We start from the raw sequence: 23352 nt of genomic DNA, 5'->3' as shown, positions 1-23352 counted from the left end.
CTATGGACTATGTGCTGTTTCATCTCTGCAAGCCAAGGCACAAGTTGAAACGTGCCTTAACACAGGATGAAGAAAGTAATGACGATCGTCATAGTCCTGGCCTCCCTTATCATATCCTCGTTGCCGGATATTTTACCCGCAGTTTTATTTATGCATGGCAATATGGGGTTGATGTTCTGTGACTGCGCTCACTCGAATGCGTCTTGTCCGCCGAGTCACTGATGTGCAGAATCAGGATAACCGGGTAAATAACCATACCACGGGTTGTGACTTGTGACCGATGACTCTTACAGATGAGGCCAAGGTGCGCGGCGCAAGGGATGGCGTTGGATTGGTGGACTCTAGTACCTTTATAATGGCTACAAGAACGGTCGCCATTTATATACACGAAGTCTTCCTGGTGACAAATTACTGAAAGGCGGAAGGTCTACTGAGCTTTGTCGAGCATAGTTATGAAGATGAAGTCTCAATTGCTCTGGCGGCAAGCACCATTTCCACCGATGCTGCAAACCCCATCAAACGGGCGTCAGACACGACGTACTTCTTTACATTTAGGAGGCTCCACCTGTCCTGTTCTTGATGCTGCGTGCTGTTGCGCGTGTAGCAGGGTATGGCTGACCTCGCAGTGGCGATTCCTACTCGCAAACCGGATTCAGCACGTCTGGTGAACAACCATCTGTCTCCAGTCCCATGGGCAATCCAGCCTTGGGTGAGTACTTCATGGTTTTGGTTCCAGAGATCCCTACTCATATGAAGCCAGGTACTGGAACAACGGCAGGAGGCGTGAATTGGGTCGGACATCTGACAACCGCAGGGAACACATCCCTTGTCCTGAGCTACGATCTGGCAGTTGGAGGCGCAACCATTGATGACCTCGCAGGGGACATTTACAAACTCCGGGGTATGCAAATTTTTCTTTATCAATGTTCCCCCGACAGGCCGGACGCCCATATTCATCAAGCAGGGCGACTGGGCAATTGAACACTCGGCGACTTATCTAGCTGTCTATAATCAGCAGCTCGCGGCCATGGTGGAGAGGTTCAAGTCTAGCAATGCCGGCGTAAGGTACTATTTTATCTGTCTTGTAATTGTCGCTCTGACTCAGGTTTAGGTCACCGCGGTACTTTATGACTCGTGGTCGTTCATGACCAAGGCTCTCGACAATCCTACCGAGTACGGATTCCCTGATGCCACTTGCATCAATAAAGACGGTTCTTCGCGTGTCTGCTGGAATGACTACTACCCTGGGACGAAGTATCATCAGCACCAGGCTCAGGATACGAAGGCTAGTCTGGCAACCCCTTGGTGCGTGGTGATTCTGGGAGCAGCACTATGATTTGGCATAGCGTGCTTGGTCAGTATTTGCAGTTCGGTATGCGACAGACCATGACTAGGAATTAACATGTCAATGTTGAACGTAGTTGTTGACCGAAAGTCGATGACATTGTCAAGTTGTTGCCCAACAATCAGAATATTGAAATGGGTTCAATTACTGTCTTGTTTGTTTGAGCAATCCGTTTTTGGGTTAATGCCTTCGCCGACTTGATACTACATATTTTATGTCAAACCAGGACCAACAATAATCAAGCCCGTCGCACGCACAATTCAGGTCCACTCTAAGAATTTTGTGTTTTACACATATATTCAAGGTTGCTGAACAATAACTTCTCTATACCAGAATGTCAATCTCTTTCCCAGAATGTCACGGCATGTTTGAGGAAGTGTTCCATTTTGTCCTTTACCCGGAACATTTGACGCGACGATCACTGCCGAATGGCTCCCTCTCCTCCTCTCGTCAAAGAAACCAATCTCCGTCTTGTTTCAGAGTCGCCAAGACAATCCCTGAATCGTGGGATTATCATGGACAAGATTTCGCATGGGGTTCCTGGATCCACTTTGCTGTAGCAGCCATGTACGCTCTACTCTCTACTTCCAGGCATTCGGCATCATCCGCCCATCTCTTGCTTCGATTTCCGCTTTGCTTGCCAGTTTCTCGTCGATCAATACTGGATTCGCAGTCTGGAACGCTGCAATATGCTGTTGTTTTTGCAACAGGAATATGATTTGAAGCTTTGCAGTTTGTGTGACGGTCCGACAACCCCGTAATCGACCGATGAAGGACCATGAGTCTCATTCTGACGCCGTGGAGAATCCTCGGGGGTCTGACCCGTGATCCTAACAAATAATGTCGGGCAGAGGAGTGTCAGAGCTTAGGCCAGTTAGCTTCACTCGGTTCACTCGGTTTGCTAGACGATATATAGCAGGTCTTGTCCCCTCGTTCGAATCTCGGCAACCAAGTCAAGCTTGAGTCGTTCCTTTTGAGTCGTTCTTTATCTTGATCTTTTTGTCTCCAGAGAACATTCTCTTTTGGCCACCATGAAGTTCGGTAACCTTGTGCTCCTTGCTGCTGCGGCAGGCTCCGCGGTGGCTGCTCCTGCAAAGGAGCAGAAGAGAGCTTCAGTTTTCCAATGTTGGTTCGCTGATTGGTAACATTGGGTTTAAAGGATGCTGACATGCTACAGTGTTCGGAACCAGTGAGTCTGGAGCCGAGTTTGGCCAAAACACCATCCCTGGCTCTTATGTATGTTGTGATTTCAAGAGAAATATACTGCTGCTAACTACCTCAAGGGAAAAGAATTCATCTTCCCGGACCCTTCCACAATCAGCACACTGATCGGAAAGGGCATGAACATCTTTCGCATTCCATTTCTCATGGAGAGACTGGCGCCAAGCTCTATGACAGGCTCCTATAATGAGGAGTACCTGGCCAATCTTACTTCGGTAAGTTTGGGTCAGTAGCAAGGTAGGACTGCATCAGGCTGACTCGACCAGGTTGTGAACGCCGTCACAAAGGCCGGATCTTATGCCGTTTTGGACCCGCACAACTATGGCAGATAGTGAGTAATGCCTGATTTTATTGTGTACTTGATCTGACACCACTCAGCAATGGCCAGATTATCTCCAGCACCGACGACTTCAAGACCTTCTGGCAGAATCTGGCTGGAAAGTTCAAGTCCAACAATCTGGTCATCTTCGATACTAGTAGGGCCAACTCAACTGGTTCTTATGGGCTTCACTGACCTTACATGCTAGACAACGAGTATCACGACATGGACCAGACGCTGGTTCTGAACCTCAACCAGGCCGCCATCAACGGTATCCGCGCCGCGGGAGCCACCTCGCAATACATCTTCGTGGAGGGCAACTCCTACAGTGGCGCATGGACCTGGGTTGACGTCAATGACAACCTGAAGGCTCTGACCGATCCCCAGGATAAGATCGTCTACGAGATGCACCAGTACCTCGACTCGGACGGATCCGGCACCTCGGCGACTTGCGTGTCTACCACGATTGGTAAGGAACGCGTCACGGCTGCCACGCAGTGGCTTAAGGATAACGGCAAGGTTGGCATCATTGGTGAGTTCGCTGGTGGCGTCAATGATCAGTGCCGGACTGCTATTTCAGGAATGCTGGAGTATTTGGCTCAGAACACGGATGTGTGGAAGGGAGCCCTCTGGTGGGCGGCTGGTCCCTGGTGGGGAAACTATATGTACAGCATGGAGCCTCCGAGTGGTGCAGCTTATGTTGGGATGTTGGACATCTTGAAGCCATATCTGAATTGACAAGAGGGTTGAATAGATACGAATCTAAATACGCTAGTTGCGCGTTCGATAGTATCCTCTGATAGTCACTGATCGTCTGATGCCCTTGGTATATTATTGTTGTAGAAGCGAGACCTAACCTCGTGGCATGCCCTAAGTCCACTGTGTCTAGGCCCACAGTACTACATTAGGAGTCTTCACAGCCACACTACCTTAAATGTATCGAATTTTCCTGTGATGGAATAGCTCCAGGCTAAATCAAGACACTGTCTGAGTTTAATCTTCAGAAGCTGTCCTAGATTTGAACTCGAACTGCCGCTAGTGAGGATCTGGTCTGTAGAATAATTGCGATGCCTAAATCGAGGCGTAGTCACTTGAGATTCATAAACCTCATCTACGGAGTACTTACTAGTACTCCGTGTGCATATGTGCCAAGACTGAAATGGAGGAGCCTAATCGAGATCCCTTGCGCTGCTTTTCTGTCTCTGTCGCTCACGCAGCAGCTCCTACTAGGTCAAAAATAGCAAATACCAGCTCCCAACCAGTTGAGTTTAAATCCCACACTCTGGGTATACTCACAGGACAGTAATAGAACTCCAGCTAAGCCCCCAATCGGATAGACAACCGATCCAAGAAAACTAGAGCCCTAGACTACGAGGAGGAATGGGCAGCTGATGATAGCATCTGCCGAGAGCACACTGCTGCATGTACATCGTCTATGAGATTGTCACATTCACCGAGTTAGTTGAGAATATTACATTGTGAAAGCAGTCAGATAATGACAGTGGGATACGTCGTAGAGCACCTGATTCAGAGCTGACAATGTACTTTAAAGTTCTAGATAGAGTTGGTTTCAGGGAGTCATGTAGATTGATTAATGAGTATCAGCACCTTACTAAACGTCTTGTTGCTCTTCACAGAGAAACAGAGTGCAAGTCAGTTATCTGCATTTCCTTTCTCCTCTCTTGCGATATCTGTATGAAACGGTGGATTCGAAGCGATAAATCCTCCGCCAGCAGCCCAGCCACCTTTTATGACGTGGCTCCCGCCACGAGGCTTTCGTGTCCCTTCCCCCATCTGGGCATTTGAGTGCAGCTAATTTGCTGGTTCCACAGGATTGCGGTGGAAACATCTAAGGTACTCCGTACTAGTACAAGATCCCGCCAGTTACAGGATTTTAGGGGAGTACGTAATCTGGTACGGAGTACTGATCAATTTATAGAAACGTATCGTGGCGTAGCCCATGTTTTCCTCGCGTCTGATTGGCTTGCTGATCCTGCTTGATCCTGCTTGATCCTGTCACTGGCTGCGCCTCCCAAACAATTTCCGATATTGTTGCCTGAGGCTGTTCCTGATCGTCGCAGAGCAGACGATAAAACCATCCAAGGTTCCATTCCATCTCTCTTGGATCATCATTTCAACTTCATTGTACTTTCAAGCTTAGATTTCTTTCATCGAAGTCTCTGTACAAAGGATTTCAAGGATCGCAACAAGAAGAAGCACAAAGAAGCTACTACTATCCACTATCCGACAACACTCAGCAGTCTCCACATCACCAACACACAATATGGGCAAAGGCGGTCGCATTGCGTGCATATTCACACCATATGCACTTACTATTGCCTCATTAGTATGCATCATTATGGTCGGCTTGGGCTGTACAAAGTCCAGTTCATCCACACTCAATAACCTCTACTTTTTCAGAGTATGTTTATCCCAGCAGAAAAGCCAAAAATCCATGCAAGACTAACTTCCGACAGGTCGATCTTCAAAACCTGACCACTTCGTCATCATCATCAGTAACATCGGCGGTTAGCTCCGCTCTCGAATCAGCTGGTGTCGATGTCTCGAATAGCGACCTGGCCAAGGCCCTCGACGAGGCACAAAAGCAACTCAAGATCAAGGATTTCTACGATATCGGTCTCTGGGGCTACTGCGACGGAGATGTCAGCAGCGGCAACTACAAGACCAGCAACTGCTCCAAACCCAAGGCCGAGTTCTACTTCAACCCCATCACAGTCTGGCAACTCAACGATACCGGTGTGGAGGACGTCCTGCCGAGCGATCTGTCCAAGGCTTTGAATGTCTACAAGAACGTGTCCAAGTGGATGTTCATCGCCTACATTGTTGCCTTTATCGCGACCATCGTCGAGCTCGTCGTCGGTCTCTTTGCTATCTGCAGTCGCTGGGGTAGCTGCGTGACCAGCCTCGTCTCTGCTGTACGTTTCCCTTCCTTCATTCCTTTAGATTTGCGTCACTAACATCAACACAAAGGTCTCCTTCCTCTTCATCACCGCCGCCTCCATCACATCCACCGCTCTCTTCTCCGTCCTGAAAGGCACCTTCAACGAGGCTCTCAAGGACTACGGCATCAAGGGCTACATGGGAAAGAACATCTATGTCGCCACCTGGCTGGCCGTCGCCTTCTCCCTCGCCGGCAGCCTCTTCTGGATTATCTCCTCATGCTGCTGCTCCGGCCGTTCCCCCTACCACGGCTCCGGCAAGACCCGCGGCGTCACCGCCGAAAAGGCACCCTATACCTATGAGCCTCTTGGTGCTCAGGCCAACCAAACCCCCGCCGCCTTTGGCACCACGTCGTACCCGCCTCCTCCGGCTCACGGCAACCATGTTCCGATGCAAAATATGAGGAACAACGCCTACGAGCCGTTCCGCCATGTCTAACATGGTCATCAGTAAGCAGCTCTCGGGTTGATATGGATATACCACAGAAAAGACTACACCGACATCCTGGCGTTTTTGATATTAGCGGAACGAACGGCTCGATGACACATTTCTTTGTTAGAGTCGAAGATATTACGAATATGGATAGCGCTGGATTCTGGATTTATCTGTATATTGCTTCGGGTGGCTTGATTTGACTTGATTTGCTTCTTTGCTGCCACAGAGCCTGGTTATGGTTTCAGGCTGGAGATAGATTGATGTCTACGACATAGATACCCTCCCTATTTGTCAATTCATGGATTATGACTATCTCTTTCCATTTCGTGTAGATTGGTATCATCTTTCTATTTTCGCTGAACGCCACACTGTATCAAAGGGTATATACTCTGCACCGAGACCGTTCCTCCTCAAACCTTGGGAGCAAGAAAACAAAATAAGTGAATAAATGTAAGATATTTTCATACAGGTGCGGACGGGGAAAGGTCATTTAGAAGGGCGGAAGCCGATACACAGATGTGCTGAGCGGAGGTATGGAAGATCAACTCTGCGGTTCATCTGACGGACGCGTAGGACTTGGCGCAGGGCCGTCCAGCAAATCGCGCAATGAAACCATTGGCGGATAGTCGACGAGCGGTTGGATGACTCCTCTCTCGTCGACAGGGAAACGGGCCATCCCACGGCGCAGTAGCTCGGACCTCACGTTCGCGTCCGCTCGGGCCAATACCTTGAATGGCGTGTTTGGATCGTCGGACCAAAACGGCCCTGTGCTTTGAAGCCGGCGGCAATGCCACCCTACCCAGTCTTCGTCAAAACTGTCGGCCTCGCTTACAGCGTCGGATCCGGCGACGTCAGACTGATCTACCGCTGGAGTGGCGGAAGTTTCGTCGTCGCCAAGTTCGACGCTAGCATTCTCGTGGATTTCGTCCATCGAGCCCTGCTCGACTTCGTCATTGTTGGAGATGGTTTCGGGAATGCTGCGCTCGTCATCATCTTCGCGATTGACATCGGACGAAGGAGGAACCCCACTGGTTACCTGCGGTTCTAGAGATTTTCTAGCCAGTGAAGGGTTTGTTTGGTTGGGAATGTCATGGACGTGACGTGAACGGGTGACTTTAGGCGTCGCCTGCGTATTATGCGGTTCCTCCTCCTCGACCATGCGGTTGCCTCTTTGTAATGTGTCGAGATGCCTAGGCGTGTGCCGCTCCAGCCGATCAGCCATCGCTTCGGACGGTGAATTGGAAGTAGGATCATGTGAACGGTTGACTTTGGTAGGTGTCGGTTCCATATCGAGTAATTCCTCAACCATGTGTCGGCTTTCTGCGGATGAGTCACGAATTGGCTCTCTAAGAGAAGCTGGCGAGGGGCTCCACGTTAGTTGATCAACCGTGATTGCAGACTGTGAGCCTGGAGTCTCAGGTCCAAAGGAGCGCGTGTGGAAATTGGAGAATCTGTCTACAAGGCTGCCGGTGAATGACGTGTTTGTTTCATGCCGTGGGATTGCTGGGACGCCGGCAGCGCTCAAACGATCATGCTGCGCAGCAGATATTTCAATCCCTTTCGCTGTGAGACTGCGCTTTTTGTAAGACGGCCTCAAGATATAGGAGGCGAAGAAATTTTCATACTCCAGTATCTTAACGTCAGCTGCCGCGATTTGATGGAGGTAACGTTCATATTCCTTCAAGTGCATGATAACAAAATCATCCCAGAGGAACGACCTTTGGAATTGTCCTTTAGCCCGCAGTGCCTGCAGTTTGGAACACAACATCGCGAAATGGTTGAAGTCGCCATCGTAGTCGGGATAGTCACTCCGAAACTTCTCGTAGACTTTCTGCGCCTCAGCGTGCTCCGCGGAGCGGTTGATGTAGGTTTCTCGACGCGAAATTACGTTGAACGCAAGCTCTTGGACAGAGTCGCCGCCTTCGCTACACGCCATCTTTGGTCTTTTCGAAGGAGGAGTTCGTTCCCTCTCAATTTCAGATGCGCCTCGTTTCAACCGAGGCATTCGATGCCTAGTAGGCGTAACTTGAGTGGGGCTGGGAAAGCCGGTTGATGTTCCATTTCCATCGTCTGTCTGCAGAGAAGGGTGAGCCTCTCGGTATGACGAAAATGGGTTCGACGACTCTTCTGCGTGGCCCGGGGATGCAGTGATAAATACGCTCGGCTCACGGTCCCTTGTCCCAGAAGAGTTCAACACTTGACCAGAATTCGAGGGAGTCGTGCCTGGAAATGACCACTCCCCACCGCTGAGCTGTGTTTCCATTATATTGAGTTCACTGGATTCCGCAGTCCCATGCGGTTGAGTTGAATTCGACATGTCCTGAGCAGTGTGATTCTTCGCCTCATCATTGCTATGGTAGGTATTGCAAATTCGTGATTGAGAAGATGATTTTGCGGCCGGAGACGATGACTGCCCTGGCTGTTGCGACTCCTGGCTTGCACCGCCTGTGCTTTGAGTAAGCTGGCGGAATCGAACAAGATGTGCAGCAGGAGTTTCCATGACCTGCACTTGCACCTGAGTGGACAAACCCGGAAGCGATGGGTCTGAGCTGCCAACCTCTTGCTCTGATTGGCTTGGGTCTACCCCCAGCGGACGAGGAACAGACGTATCCATTACCGAGTCTTCACTCATCCGGTCAAACTCAACTTGGGGTTCTTGCAGGTGAATTCGATCGTCACCGTCGTCAAGCTGCGGAAGAGGCTCCCCGCTAGCTTGTAGGCGCAATTGGGTAGGAATTGCAATAGATCTGTGGGACTCTCGTGCACCTTCTGGCAAAGGTTCGAGCTCCTGCTGTTCATGCGATATTTCCTGATGAACGTTTGTCCGTCGTTCCTGCTCCACATCATGGGGTGGCTGATCCAACGGACAATTTCCTCCATTGCTTTTATCCATAGCTGGCCTCTCTACCTGTCCTGCCTCGGGCGGGCTACTGTCCGCAGGTAGGTCCCGACCCCGCCGAGGAGATTGCGACCATTCGATCCGATCGCCGCTTGGGGTCTCATAGGCCGAGTCGGAGGAGCTGGTAGCACCCGATGAGCTCGGACGGGATCCGTGAAGCTCCAAGGCCTCCAACTCCTTGATCCTACGTTCTTCCGCCCGAATACTTCTTTGGAATGCAATCTCATTCCATTGCTGTAGGAGCAAAGGGGGCACGTTGGGTTGCGGATAGCCCTGGTCAGGGGCTGGTGGTAGCCAGCAAAGCTTGGCCTGCTCGTCTAGCAGCTTTGCCTGATCCTTGGGTATAGTAATGTCTTCTTTCCGAATCTCTGTCATACCATCCCAAGGGTCTGCATTGCTGGTATGAACATCTGTAAGAGTCTCCACAATTGTATCGACTCGTTCCAAATGATTTTTCTGGACGATCTGGCTAGGGACTGCCTCTTTGTTCAATTCGTGGTCTGGCTCTTTGTTATAATCTGTCAAGGCTCTCTCCTGGGTCTTGGTCTCGAAAGGCGCTTTGCCGATTCCGGACTTAGCTGTTACTTTACCAGCCGTGTCGATATCAGTTTGATCAAATTCCTTGACGATTGCATTGCCGTTCAGACCAGGGTCAAAAACCAAGGAACCTGCGGACAACTCATCGATACGCGCGGCGCAACGGTTAATATTAGGCTGTTTTGTTGCTCCGCCAAGAGCAGGATGATCCCTTCCTGACGCAACAACATTCGTATCATTGTCTTTCTTTTGTTGTGAGTCTTGCGCCGGCCTGGCAGGGGGTTTCAAAGAACCCAGAAGAGTCTTCGCAGTCGCAAAGGCACTGGCAAAGAGCTCTACTGGTTGCTTTGGGGGTAACTGGGACATTAGCTGGTTTTGAGAGTCGTTCAGTCCATCTGTTTCGCCGTCCTGAGACTTGATCGACTCATCGGAGCGGTTCCCATTGCCCGCACTATCTGTGGTGGCAGTCTCTCGAGACTTGGCCTTTTGGAGGGCAGAATGCATCAAGTCATACATCTCAGGTTTGTTTCTGATTGTCCTGCCCTGTGGCGGCCCCTTGAACCTGCTTTTGTCCCATGCGATGCTGAAACGCTTGACGTATAGATGAAGCTTGGGCTCTGATGTGGTATATTCGAAGACAAGCTCGAAATCCAATAAGTTTATAGTATATCCTCGCATACCATCCTTGATCAACGGTTGGTCAGGATAGTCCCTACGATATTCTTCTAGCGACTCTCGAGCAAGGATCGCTTGTATCTGGGTATTTGTGTCCGTCAAATTAGGCATGGGTGATCTGTCGTCTTCCGTCCACTGGTAGCAAAGATGAACTTTTAGTAAAGTCTGCTCAATAGATATTGAGTTTGACTTACTTACTTTCACTATCAAAGCCGAATGAGGGCTATTGTCTGCGAAACGTAGGTTACTTCCATCATCTTCTAAGCATGTTTCGCTCGTTGGCCCGTCGAGGTAATGGTTTAGCAATCGTTCAACCAGAGGAGCAATCCAGATCTCTGAAGAAGCCATCGTGCGGATTAGGCAATTAGCTTAGGATAAAGAATATCATAGGGAACATCATAGGCCGTGAAAATTGGAGGCTAAGTCAAGGTATTATTGCAAGGTCACCGAAGTTCTTATGGTTGTACGGAGTAGTGGTTGCTGGAATTGAACAGACAGTCTGCAATAATACAATGCATTCCATTTTAGATCACTTCAATGCTTGAGCAGGCGCTCGCATTGTATAAAAACAGACTGACCATGGTCTCTTGGTCTTAATTCACTATTATTATTCAGGACAATATGATTCCTTTCATGCTTGACGCGGGTTCCGCGCGCAGGACCGCCTACCTTTAGCGGCAAACTTCACCAGCCACAAAGTGCCTCAGCCACATCCACGTCATTGGGCAGCAGCGCACATGTCCGCCCGCATCGTTGGAAAGCAACAGAAACACAGCATCAGTTAACAATCAACTTCCTTCCCTCCTCTTGACATTTCCCATGAAATAGTCATCCTTGCCTTTGGTCCCATATCTGTTCATGATGTAAATCACGTCTTGGGATGATGCTCACTCTATCAGCTCAGGCTCCATGCTTACCTCACAGGCTTCACTCACTGTTGCGCCTCAGGACCACAGCGAGCTATTCTGCAGCAGCTCACGCACATGAATTTCCGAAATCTGGCACATACTAAGCTAGACTGACGGTTGTCTCATATTTTGAGTGTATAACAACAGTGCCGTCGCTGCTTGGACACAAGGAACTCAGATGGCGTATCAACAGTCTCAAGGGACGTCAAGTCCATCCGCGTCATCCATCTTCCTCCCCCTTGGGCGACGAGGTTCGCGAGCCTCCGTCTCAACCCAGGCTGAACGGGAAAGTCTGAATGCAGCCCTCGACCAGATACATACGGCTGCCTATCAGTCGGATTCTCTCACCGTGTTCAATGATTTCACTAGCCCTCCAGTTCCGGCCTCCGCGACAGAAGAAAAGAATCTTTCAGCAGAGCTGCAAGGTGGTTTGAGTGGGTTGTACAGCCGTTTTCGAACTTCTGTAGGAGGAATGAGAGACATTGTCAGCGGTGTTGGGAAGGCGTCGGACAAAGGCGCTCCTGACGGTCCAGCAATCAAGAGTCCACCATCAGAGCGCTCAGTTTCCAAGTCCGCTGCTGATTCGACAGGTCCCATGGCTGAGGCTCAGCAATTCAACCCAGGCTTCTCTCAGGGGTCTAGGCTGCAATCTCCAACGCCTGGCAGCTCTCAAAACACTCACGATCTGCCTACAGGGAAAGGTTCAAAATTCTCCTCGAAAGCCGCAAGCATATCCTCCAAGGCCTCTGTTTCTCCCTCGCCTGCACTTAAATCCCCTACCGTACCCTTGCCGAAATCTACCAGCAATCCAGCAACCGTAGATCCGACAGTTACTGAACTTCATGTTAGTGCTGTCAAGGAACCCACGCATTACTCAAGCAACACTTCCGTCAATGTATCTTCCAGCAGCCTACAGACCGTGGGCTCTACAGCTACTGAGAGAGAGGAGAATCCTTATGTTCCTTCGATGAGTTCGTCCGGTTTCAGCGAGCGACTAACCCACTCCCCAGCACTCTCGGCGAAGGCCCACCACCTGCCCAACGAAGGACATGCGGCATTAGACTCCAGCAACAAATCGAAGCTGACAAGTCAACCATCCGACACTACAAAGAGACTAGAGCGGCGTACTTCACATGATCTCGAGCCTTCATTGCCTGTGCCGCCGCAAACGACGAAACATACCATGCAGGGAGAAGTTGAGGGGACGTCATCCGCTCAAGAGAGAATCAGGTCGAACTCCGCCGCCTCTTTCAACCCCGATCGCGCTTCGGTAACTGCGAGCTCTGGAACGACCAGCGTATCTCAATTGCCTAGTAACAGGGCTGGTTCCTTGCATAATTCTCAGGGTCCATCTACAGGCGCAACCTCCTTGTCGCTGATAGATGGGAATCCGAAATTAGGCGCGTCGTCAAAGGCTCCTGCCAAGGATAAACCCGAGGACAGACCAGGTATTACCAGCCTAAGCCGCTTCTCGGCCTATGGTACGTCCAAAAATCACTCAACTGATCCCGCTTTGGCGCCTATAAATACCGCTGTGGACTCTTTTCCCGGTCAAAATGGACGAAGTAAACGTCCAAATGCCGGAGGTGATGGGGTTGTATCGCAACTCAGGAGCAAGCTACTCAGCAAAGAGTTTTGGATGCGCGATGAGAATGCAAAAGATTGTTTTCATTGCGGCGAACCCTTTTCGACATTTCGACGAAAGCATCATTGTCGGACGTGTGGCCAGATTTTCGACTCCAAGTGTACCCTTTTGATATCAGGCGACAGGTTCGGTCAACCTGGATCGATCCGTGTTTGCAAGCCTTGTGAAGCTATGATCAACGGACATGATGACGATTCTTCCGAGTTCTCAGATAGCGAACAAAGCCCCATGGTGTTAAATCCCAGGCTGTCCGAGTTAGGCTTGGGCAATTATTCACGAACGTCCGCCGATGACGATGACTCGTCGTCTATAATATCTCAATCCATCGAGCACGTTATGAAGACGCCCACGATGGCGATACCAGCAACGCGACGCGCAGGGGAAGGCCATAACCGCCGTTCAGCCGTGCTTGAAATCAGCCCAGAGCGACCCTTGGTGAGACCTACGTCGTCAAGATCCCTCAAATCAACCCTGAACGGACGCCCGCATGCAATGGGTCACAAGCGTCATCACTCTCGCCAACAATACATTCGAAATTTCAAACCTTTCCACGATGATCGGGCGCCTTTTCAACGGCGGACTCTGGAAGACAACCCCGCGAGAGCTCGATTGCCTGCGTTTCACAAAGATAATATTATCGACCCAGACCTAGCGCAGTATCTCTCTGACGATGCATCGAGCGGGGATGAGCAACCAAATTTGCTATCTGCAGTCTCGGAGGGCTCTTTGTCGAAGAGCGGAGGCGACAGCGAAAGGACGACGTTTGGTGGCCTCTTGGCTGCCATGAAAAAGGGTCGGTCTGCTTTCGGAGAACGCAGCGCTGCCAGCTTCATTACCTCTGCGCGTGATGGAGATGAAGGTAGTTTCGCCAGCTCGAGAGCTGTTAATTTGCCACGCGCTTCCCGTCGGCGCAATCTCAGCGTTGCAAGCAGTATCCACCGCCGTTCTCCCAGAGCGTCGAAGGACAGTGTGTCAAATCCACATGATGCCACAAATGCTGGTCATGTCTTTCCGACTGGAGTTACAGCGAGCGGATTCAAGATGACCAGAAGCTCATCGATGAGAGGAGCGGGGGCTCCCCCGGTAGAGTTGAATAAAGCTAGCCTGCAACATGTTCGCAAACTCCTTCGCCAGCTGCTTAAGGATGCTTCCGTGCCTCACTCTAACTGTTGGGAGACTGCACTTCTGCCTATACTCCTCAAAGCCGCCGATGAAGTCGATCCAGACGTCCAGAACGGCGATGACATGGACATTCGGCACTATATTAAGCTTAAAAAGATCTTGGGCGGCCGCCCGGGTGACACGTCCTACGTGTCAGGCTTAGTGTTTACGAAGAACCTCGCTCTCAAAAGCATGCCTCGAAGCATTCCCCATCCGCGGATCTTAATTATCACATTCCCTCTTGAATACGCTCGTCACCAGCAGCACTTCATGAGTCTAGAGCCCGTTATTCGCCAAGAGCGAGAGTTCCTCGAAAATCTCGTCAGCCGGATAGCTGCTTTGCGGCCCAATTTACTTCTGGTTGAGAAAAATGTATCTGGCTTGGCACTTGAACTGCTAGAAAAAGCCAACATTGCGACGGCTTACAATGTCAAATCGTCCGTGCTTGAAGCCGTCTCTCGGTGTACTCAAACCAGGATCATAACCTCTATGGATAAACTCGTGACAACTCCAGTGCATAGTGATTGTGGCAGCTTCGATGTCAAGACATACGTGTACAACGGTCATAAGAAGACCTATATGTACATCTCTGGTTGTCGCAAAGAGCTTGGTTGCACAATTGTTCTTCGCGGAGGCGACCATAATGTGCTCGCAAAGGTGAAAAGGATAACAGAGTTTATGGTGTACGTTGTGTATAATCTGAGGCTTGAAACATGCTTGATGAGAGACGAATTCGCCCAGATCCCTACGTCAATTGAAGAAAGCGCCTCAAATGCTGCTGACGAAGCGGCCAATGTTGGGACATCATCTACGATGATCAAATCAGAAGACAAATCTACTACCATACCGTCCTGCTCCCAAGGAGGGTTGGATGAGAAGAAAAGCGATCCAGCTTCTATCGGCACGGCCACTATTACGACAGATGGCACAGAAGTGCCCGATGACGTTCCCATGCCGACTTATTATGAAGATATTGTGCGAGATACTGAGACGAAAATCCTATCCGCTTCCCCTTTCGTGAAGTTTGAGCCTCCTTACCTTCTTAAACGTGCTAGAGAAATGGAACGAAGGCTCGCATATTTGAAGCGTCTTCGTGATCAGGACCTCAGCTCCGAACAAGCTTCAGACGAGAAGGCCAAGTTGCAAAAGTTCATTCTCATAACACCTGAAATGGTTCATCAATCTCCACAGAATGCTCCTCCAAAAGTCAAGGAAGTTCTGCATGCGGCTCATGATGCCGAATACGACAACGCCCTGCATCATTATCAGACCCAAAAGCGTCAATGGGAAGCATACATCTCGGGCGCCTCCAGTCTCTTCGACCCATACGCCCATCAGAATATAGTCGTGCTCTTTAGTCTGGTCTGCACTACCACATCTATCCCCTGCTCCGGCCCAGATCTGTTCGCTCTTGAGTACTATAACGAGCACGGTGACGATACGATATTCGAGCCGGACTGTACTCTTGGACAATATGTGGAGGACATTTGCCAGAATGCAAACGCCATTTGCACAGCAAATGGCTGCGAGAAGCGGATGTTTGAACATCACCGTCAATACGTACATGGAGAGGCTCAGATAAGCGTATTTGTTCAGCCCTATCCATCGAAATTGCGAGGACTTCAGGACACGATTCTCATGTGGAGTTGCTGCAAAGTTTGTGGCAACGAAACACAAGTCTTTCCCATGTCAGATAGCACCTGGAGATATTCTTTTGGGAAGTATTTGGAGCTTTCTTTCTACAGCAAGAACTTACACGCTCGCGCTGGTGTCTGCCCCCACGACCTACAACGTGACCATCTTCGTTTCTTCGGCTACAAAGACGTTGCTCTGCGGATTCACTACGACACCATCAATTTGCTTGAAATCATTGTTCCAAGAACCAGGGTCACCTGGAAAGTGGACAACGACTTGAAACTGAGAAACGAGGTATACCTCAAGATAGAACGGCGTCTGAACCGATTCATGGGCTCTGTTAAAGCACGATTGAAGGCCATCAACGTTGATAGTGTCGTTCCAAAGTTGGCAGAAGCGTGCAAGGCCGAGATTGAGATACTGACTAAGAAAGCCAACGAGGACCACGCCGCATTGATCAAGCAGCTACAAGACAAATATATTAGCTCGCGATACTGGGAAGTGACTCCATTGAATGAAGTACTCCGCTCAGTCCAAGAAAAAGTCGTGGAATGGGATACTGCCTTTGCTGATTTTGAGAAAAACTTCTTCCCGTCAGAAAAAGACATTAGGCGGCTGGCGACTCTGCAATTGAAGAAGATTTTCCTTGATAGGGACTCCTCCGTAACGTCTCTCACGTCAACTGAAGAGCCTCCGACAACGCCGACCGAGGCCGAAAGTGATCATGACCAAATGCCTGAACAACCGCGCCAAATGCGTCGCATGACACTGTCACCCGAGAAAGCTCAGGATGTCCTCGTATCCGTGGTGGAAGAAGATTCGGGCGAAAAGAATGTCCAAGAAGCTACCTCGTGCAAGGATGAAGCTGCACTACCGTTGTCACCGAGCCCGGAGGAGAGAGACCCTTCTTTTCCTCCTGCAGCCGAGACAGATGAGCTGGAGGGCTCCCAGAGCCCTGAATCCAATGCTCGATCTGCTGTGTCGGAGCAGGTAACTCCTTCAACCACGCAATCTGCAAGCAGCCTGGGCATCTCCGGTGCCATGTCGGATACCGCTGAGTCAGGTAAAGTTTCGCCAGAGCATCCTTCTACTGAGCAAGGGGTCAGCCAAGGTCAAGATTTGGGTACAGAGTTCCAAAGGCCTACAAGTATATTAAAACCACCCACCCCTTCGGGTATTCCTCGGCTCGCTGAAGGGGTCGTTCGACGCACTGGGAAAGCGACATCTCCACCACTTCTCCGCGCCCAGTCCCAACCATTGCAAGGCCAAAGGGACAGAGTAAAGATGAATGTACCGCTGCGTGGTTTCAGGGCAGGAGCTGCAGGTACTGGCGGCTCAGACAACGTCTCCAGCCCAACCCCGGAATCCAAATTTAAACCGTCTGACAGAAAGTTTTCGGAGCGGTTCGGCCTCACTGCGCTTAGAAATTCTCGTTTAGCGCCCGGTCCATCGCTCATACCTCGGTCTGTCCCGGGTAGAAAGAATAGCACCCGTGTGTCGAATTTGGCCAAACATTTCGAGCAATTGAGCCGCGAGTTCGAGAAGGAGCGCCAAAGAGAAAGACAACAACGAGCTGCTAAGGGCACACATTCTCGGGCGTACCCATTGGCATCATCAAAGCCGATTGTGGAAGTCTACAAGAATGTTAGAGACGCAGTAGAGGAGCGAGAGCCTTCGGGCGAAGGAGAGGACTTCATGCCTTCGACACCACGCCTTCCGCTCAATCAGTCGAGCATAGAGAGCGGCGAATTGCTGGAGAGAACTTCGGAAGAAGAACCTAGGGGCGAATCCGTCTCGCAGCGTTCCATCACTCATCCATCCTCGACTGAGGACAAAATCCAAGGCGATCGCCCAACCGTCTCAGAGGGTGAAGAGGAGATACATAGCGATGAAGATCGAGCCTTGACCGAGGACCTACACACGACTGACTCGAACGATGAACTGGCTAAGCTGTCTCCGGAGGACGAACAGCTCGATCTCAAGGAGCTCCCGAAACATGAGCGAAGCAACCTCTTGAAAATGCTAACGAATTTCTGGTCGGAGCGCTCTGCGAGCGGTTGGGCACCCCTCGATTATCCCCTTAGCATGTCCGATCATGTGTTCGCAGATTGCGATATCATTGTGCGAGAAGACGAGCCTAGCTCCCTGGTTGCATTCGCGCTTGCCTCGAGCGATTATAAAGAAAAGCTAGCCAGTATTCAGAGACGATATGAGCAACTTGACGAAAAGAGGTCGACCTCAAAGAAGGGCTTCGACGCCATCAATGAGGCACGGGTTGAACATGCATTGCTGAGGTCTACTGGCACTCATCTCAAGTACCAATTTCAGGAAGGGCAGGCTAAGATGTTATGCAAGATATTCTATGCGGAGCAGTTCGACGCCCTGCGCAAAAAGTGTGGAGTGGCAGAGCGAATTGTGGAATCACTGTCTCGTTGCGCTAAATGGGATTCCAAAGGGGGCAAGACCAACTCTTTGTTTCTGAAGACTCTGGATGATCGGTTCATCCTGAAATCACTTTCGCCTATTGAAACACAGGCATTTCTCAAGTTTGCTCCGGCGTACTTCCAGATCATGTCTGAAGCGCTATTCCACGAGCTGCCCTCCGCCATTGCAAAGATGTTTGGGTTCTACCAAGTCATCATCAAAAATCCCGCCACAGGAACAGAGTTCAACTGGTTTTTGCTCTTGATGGAAAATCTTTTCTACGATCGAGTGCCGACGCGGATTTTCGATCTCAAGGGCTCGATGAGAAATCGCAAAGTCCAGAGTACCGGGGAGCGCAACGAAGTGCTTCTGGATGAGAACATGGTGGACTTCATCTACGAAACACCACTGTTTGCCAGGGAACACTCGAAGAAGCTCCTGAGCCAGAGCGTTTGGAACGACACCCTCTTCCTGGGTCGCCAAAATGTTATGGACTATTCGTTGATGATTGCCATTGACGAGAGTCGGTCGGAGCTGGTGGTCGGTGTGATTGATTGCATTCGCACGTACACCTGGGACAAAAAGTTGGAATCATGGATCAAGGACCGGGGATTTGCTGGCGGGGGGAAGAATCGGCCTACTGTCACGAGTCCCAAGGAGTATAAGAGTCGATTCAGAGAGGCAATGGCTCGATATGTGCTTCAAGCACCAAGGTATGTAGTTCCAGGGATTTGATTGGCAGCAATCGCTAATATCATTCCCAGTTGCTGGCATCAACTCCAACCAACCCAACCATATCGAAATCAGCCTGCGGAAGCCCATATCCATCACCTACCTCAGGCTCCTCAGAGCACCGATGGTGACGATGCAGATGCTAATGGTGATTCCGGTGGTTCTCAGAGCCTAAATTGACGGATGTAGTGACCACGACAACCTTACGAGCTTACGACATTTGATGTATAACTGGCACGCTACTAGAAGCTATGACTTGCATTCAATGGAGGCGTTGGCGGCCGTGCACATACACAGAGGACATTTGGGTCATTTATTTTCAGCATGCTCTCAGAGCATTGTACATTCCTTTCTGATTTGTTTTTATCGAGATATGCATACGACACGAGCACATAACCCATGGACTACTCAGCGACAGGTGACTATACTCTCACATGACTTTCCCTTCTGTTTACTCCTGAGAATATTTTTACATAAATGGCATCTGGCAGACAAGCAATCAAGCGCCCAGATACGGACATATTGAACAAGGATTGAAACAAGCTGTCAAATGTAGTGATGTAGTGTTTACCTATATGCAGATTCCTATCAGCTCCAGCTTCCGTTTCACCGGGCAAAAAGGGACCGAACAATCGGCAGATTTCGGGACGACCGTGGGGAGACTCGGGGAATATGATTTGCCCTGGCTGTTCAGCTGCACGATTTTTCAATTAAGATCAGTCAGAGTATCTTTATTTCCCCGGAAATTTAATCCTACAGCAAATCTCTTTTCCTTCATCCGTACTCCTATCTTTTGATTCTTATTGTGAGACGTGGATCTCTGCTCTTATGCGGTCGCTGATCTGACAGAGAGAAACATGCATGGCTCAGGAACGTCGGCCGAGCCTCGGCTTCAGCTGCGCCTTCCTGTTCCTGACCCGCGTGCCAGGGTCTTTTCCCCGCATCGCTCCCTCGATTCCTCTTTTCTTTCTCATTGCTCTCATGCTGCGAAAGACCATCTCCTGTGCCTGCCCTCAGTGATGAGTATTCTGGGCATTTGATGCGGCATTCGAGGTTGCTACGTCCAGCTGGTCTACGTGATTCTCCAGCAAGCCGTGACCGGTTTAACATCAACACTGACAAGCGCTGCCACACAACTAACATAGAAGGCTCTACTAACATCTTCCGCTTACTGAACAGTGATTGATTTTCGTTCTCATCATATACATGAGCGATTCATTAATCCAGCATTAGGAGACTTCCCCCCTGAACGGCGGCTGATCAACGCTTCAAAACAATATTCCACAGCGAATTTATGTTCCCCAGGGTAAGCGTCCACTTTTGCGCATCGAAACGTAATGGTGAAAATAGCAAGCTCCTCCGGGCTGCTATGCCTTCGTCACTACTCCATGTCTCATCATATCCACTGGCGAAACCTCGCAGTGAGAAAGATGGGTGATTGTCTGGAGTGCGCGCGATTTCATCGGTCGTCGAGACATATCTACAAAGTCTAAGACAAGACAACCCCTTGTCGCACATGATCCGACCACGGTCATTACCGTGGTATCCACCGAAAATGGCAGTCATGATCGGATTTACTCTTCAGCGAGGCCAAGGTTCTCCTCAGCAGGGACCACACGGATCGTGTTGGTGTGTCCCATGCCACCACGCCAGCCCTGGACACAGACGATGTTGTCGCCCTTGTTAATGAGGCCAAGCTTGAGAGCGTGAGAAATACCCCATTTGAGGCGGCGGTCAACATCCTCCTGCCAGATCTTGACGTTGAAATCGGGCTTCTTCTCAGGGAAGGTGAAGGGCCAGACACCACGATACAGATGGGAGTACTTGATTACACGAATTAGCGACGCTCAATTGCCCAACGACGAAGATAAGATTGAGCTTACCCGGGCGGCCATGGGGTTGCGAGTGACCATGATGATAGGGCAGACAGGGCGGTACTTGGAAAGGAGGCGAGCAGTTTTACCACTAAGAATCAACTCCGTCAGCCGAATTCAATCAATCAAGACCAAAACAAGACTACATACCTGGTGGTCAAGACAACAATGGCACCAGCGTTGAGCTCAAGACTGGCGCTGACGGCAGCCATGGCGATAGACTCGACGGTGTCAGTGGGGCGGGGAGCAAGGTTGCGCAACTCGTCAAAGACCTGGAAGTGAGGAATCGCGACCTCCGCAAGCAAGCAAGTCTCGGACATCATCTTGACAGCCTCGGTGGGGTAATTACCCTTGGCAGTTTCTCCGGACAACATGACACAGTCAGCACCGTCAAGAACAGCGTTGGCAACGTCCGACACCTCCGCACGGGTGGGGCGGGGGTTGTATGTCATGGACTCGAGCATCTGGGTGGCACAGATGACAGGCTTGCCCTTCATGTTACACTTGGCGATCATCATCTTCTGGGCCAGGAAGACCTTGGGGGCAGGGATCTCGATACCCAAGTCACCACGGGCAACCATGACACCATCTGTCTCCTCGAGGATCTCATCGAAGTTGTTGACACCCTGCTGGTTCTCGATCTTGGCGATAATTTGGATCTCCTTGCCCTGCTCACCAAGGACTTCACGAATGTGACGAATGTCGCTTCCGCGACGGATAAACGAAGCGAAAATCATGTCAACCCTGTTCTTGACACCGAACTTGAGATCGCTAATGTCCTTTTCAGAGAGAGCAGGAAGGTCAACGTCAGTGCCGGGCAGGTTGACACCCTTTCTGGAAGAGATGTTGCCATTGTTCAGGCACTTGACACGAAGGGTCTGGTCGTCAACAATCTCGAGCACCTCGAACGAGAGAATACCGTCGTCCACATAGATCAGCTTGCCGGGTTCGATCACCTTGGTGATGTTCTTGTAGTCGAGGTACCTGCCAAATTCCTCGTCAGCTCATGGATTCCTGGAATGGACTCTTTCGAAAACTGTTGTTTTTCGGGGTCATGTCAACAACGCTCGGATTTCCAGTATACTCACATGTTCTTGTCGTCGCAGGCGGTAGCATATTGCTCGTCAGTGGTGATGTTGAGTTCATGGCCGGCTTGGATAGGAATGTCCTTGTCGCCGACGGTGTTTCCGGTACGAATTTCAGGTCCTTTCTAATGTGGGAGTCAGAGCTGAATGGTGTCGGGAAGCACCGGATGTCGTGAAACTCACGGTGTCAAGGGCAATGGCAACAGGGCGTCCGGTCTGGACTCTCTCGGCCTCACGGGCGTTGTCGATGACAGATTGGTGGTACTAGAAACGTCAGAATTCTGCTCGCAGCCTTCCTATCAAGCTATTGGAGCGCCGAATTCAGACTAACCTCATACGACCCGTGAGAAAAGTTCATGCGAACGACATTGAGACCAACTGTTGAAAATTGTCAGCTCATACACTTGACGGCGAGAGTCTGAGGAGATATTCCCCGCTCGTACCTCTGCGGAGAGCATTGATCTTCTCGACGGAGTTTGTCTTGGGGCCTGCGGAGATAGCCGACGTCAGTATCTTGCGATGCCAAACAATTCGTAGGAGTGCGAATATTCTCAGGATAGGTTTGAGCCGCCCCGACATACCGATGGTGCAAATGATGGAGGTGCGACGGAAGTTCTTTGCAGGAACCATGTCCGTGTTCAGCTTGGCGTGCCATTCCAGCTTCATACGGTTGCTCAGGTGGTCAAGAGAAGTGCTGGCGGCCATTTCGAACGACTCCTGATGGAATTGAAAGAAAGAATGAAAAGAAGGAATTGCTTGAGATTGATGTGGTGAGGGGAGAGAGGGATAGAAAGTTGGACTGAGGTGAAAGCAGAGCAGCAGTGTCGATAAAAAAGAAGGGACCAGGACCAGAGTTGCTCCGGTGAGGGAGGGGCTCCAGTCAGGCTCCGTCGTGCGCGGGAGGGAAAATACTGTTGGCCGTCCAGTGCCCCCGCGGGCAGGAGAAAATTATCTACGCTGTAGTTTACAGTCTGTTAACTGTAGTCTGAGTAGTAATACTAGTAGATGGGTAACTAGTTCACTGCGAGTTAATATTGATCACATCTTTGAATTTTGATTACTAGTCTTATCTATCTTCAGAATGCTGTTATCAGGTCGCAGCATAAAAAGAAATAGCCCTGCACCCCATTAAACTCTGGGCAAGATCTGCCTGGATTAGCAATGACCATTTGGACCAAGAAAAAGAAAAAAGAAAAAGAAAAGGTTCAGGAACTACTAGCATAGAGGACTATTGGCCTTTAATGCTCGACTGCGAAATATTGGCATCAGCTTCTGTTGATAGCAGGTAGAGAGGTACATAAAATAAGATATTGACAGGACTTGGTGGATGGGGACCACCAATTCGTTCTGATCCCCTCTGGCTGCTGAGAATACTTAAGAGCCAAACACTGAATTGACTGAGCAGATTCAGACTCTGATTGGCTGTACTGTTAGCTTTTCAAGAGCTTCGGCCTTTGGTTGTTGAGAGTTGAGAGGCTAGCGACCAGCCGCTGGCA

At 50.2% G+C, this 23352-nt stretch overlaps 6 protein-coding genes across 6 annotated transcripts; 4 read left to right on the top strand and 2 right to left on the bottom strand.

Annotated features, from left to right (window-relative positions):
• Nucleotides 1-320: 320 nt before the first annotated feature.
• Aspvir_002575 (uncharacterized protein) lies at nucleotides 321-1336 on the top strand (the record flags this gene model as incomplete). The annotated part of the gene is made up of 5 exons (XM_043274173.1): nucleotides 321-325; nucleotides 451-537; nucleotides 627-901; nucleotides 939-1060; nucleotides 1112-1336. The coding sequence occupies 5 exons, from the start codon at nucleotides 321-323 to the stop codon at nucleotides 1334-1336; spliced, it is 714 nt and encodes a 237-aa protein (XP_043130108.1).
• A 1040-nt stretch (nucleotides 1337-2376) lies between these two features.
• On the top strand, nucleotides 2377-3623 carry Aspvir_002574 (glycoside hydrolase family 5 protein; the record flags this gene model as incomplete). The annotated part of the gene is made up of 6 exons (XM_043274172.1): nucleotides 2377-2470; nucleotides 2523-2581; nucleotides 2629-2781; nucleotides 2833-2897; nucleotides 2945-3042; nucleotides 3094-3623. 6 exons carry the CDS (start codon nucleotides 2377-2379, stop codon nucleotides 3621-3623), a joined length of 999 nt encoding a protein of 332 aa, XP_043130107.1.
• Nucleotides 3624-5169: 1546 nt separating this feature from the next.
• Nucleotides 5170-6284, top strand: Aspvir_002573 (SUR7/PalI family protein; the record flags this gene model as incomplete). Its single annotated transcript, XM_043274171.1, has 3 exons — nucleotides 5170-5307; nucleotides 5363-5821; nucleotides 5877-6284. 3 exons carry the CDS (start codon nucleotides 5170-5172, stop codon nucleotides 6282-6284), a joined length of 1005 nt encoding a protein of 334 aa, XP_043130106.1.
• Nucleotides 6285-6822: 538 nt separating this feature from the next.
• On the bottom strand, nucleotides 6823-10740 carry Aspvir_002572 (uncharacterized protein; the record flags this gene model as incomplete). Its single annotated transcript, XM_043274170.1, has 2 exons — nucleotides 6823-10527; nucleotides 10591-10740. 2 exons carry the CDS (start codon nucleotides 10738-10740, stop codon nucleotides 6823-6825), a joined length of 3855 nt encoding a protein of 1284 aa, XP_043130105.1.
• A 738-nt stretch (nucleotides 10741-11478) lies between these two features.
• Nucleotides 11479-19077, top strand: Aspvir_002571 (1-phosphatidylinositol-3-phosphate 5-kinase FAB1; the record flags this gene model as incomplete). Its single annotated transcript, XM_043274169.1, has 2 exons — nucleotides 11479-18878; nucleotides 18930-19077. 2 exons carry the CDS (start codon nucleotides 11479-11481, stop codon nucleotides 19075-19077), a joined length of 7548 nt encoding a protein of 2515 aa, XP_043130104.1.
• A 1394-nt stretch (nucleotides 19078-20471) lies between these two features.
• Aspvir_002570 (pyruvate kinase CDC19) lies at nucleotides 20472-22561 on the bottom strand (the record flags this gene model as incomplete). The annotated part of the gene is made up of 8 exons (XM_043274168.1): nucleotides 20472-20720; nucleotides 20781-20862; nucleotides 20922-21755; nucleotides 21860-21981; nucleotides 22040-22120; nucleotides 22188-22234; nucleotides 22300-22344; nucleotides 22438-22561. 8 exons carry the CDS (start codon nucleotides 22559-22561, stop codon nucleotides 20472-20474), a joined length of 1584 nt encoding a protein of 527 aa, XP_043130103.1.
• Between the last annotated feature and the right edge of the window lie 791 nt (nucleotides 22562-23352).

Source organism: Aspergillus viridinutans, assembly GCF_018404265.1.
Source record: "Aspergillus viridinutans IFM 47045 DNA, scaffold_12, whole genome shotgun sequence".
Taxonomy (NCBI): Eukaryota; Fungi; Ascomycota; class Eurotiomycetes; order Eurotiales; family Aspergillaceae; genus Aspergillus; species Aspergillus viridinutans.
The sequence above is the reverse complement of the archived record's forward strand: the minus strand, read 5'-3'. Positions and strand labels throughout refer to the sequence as shown.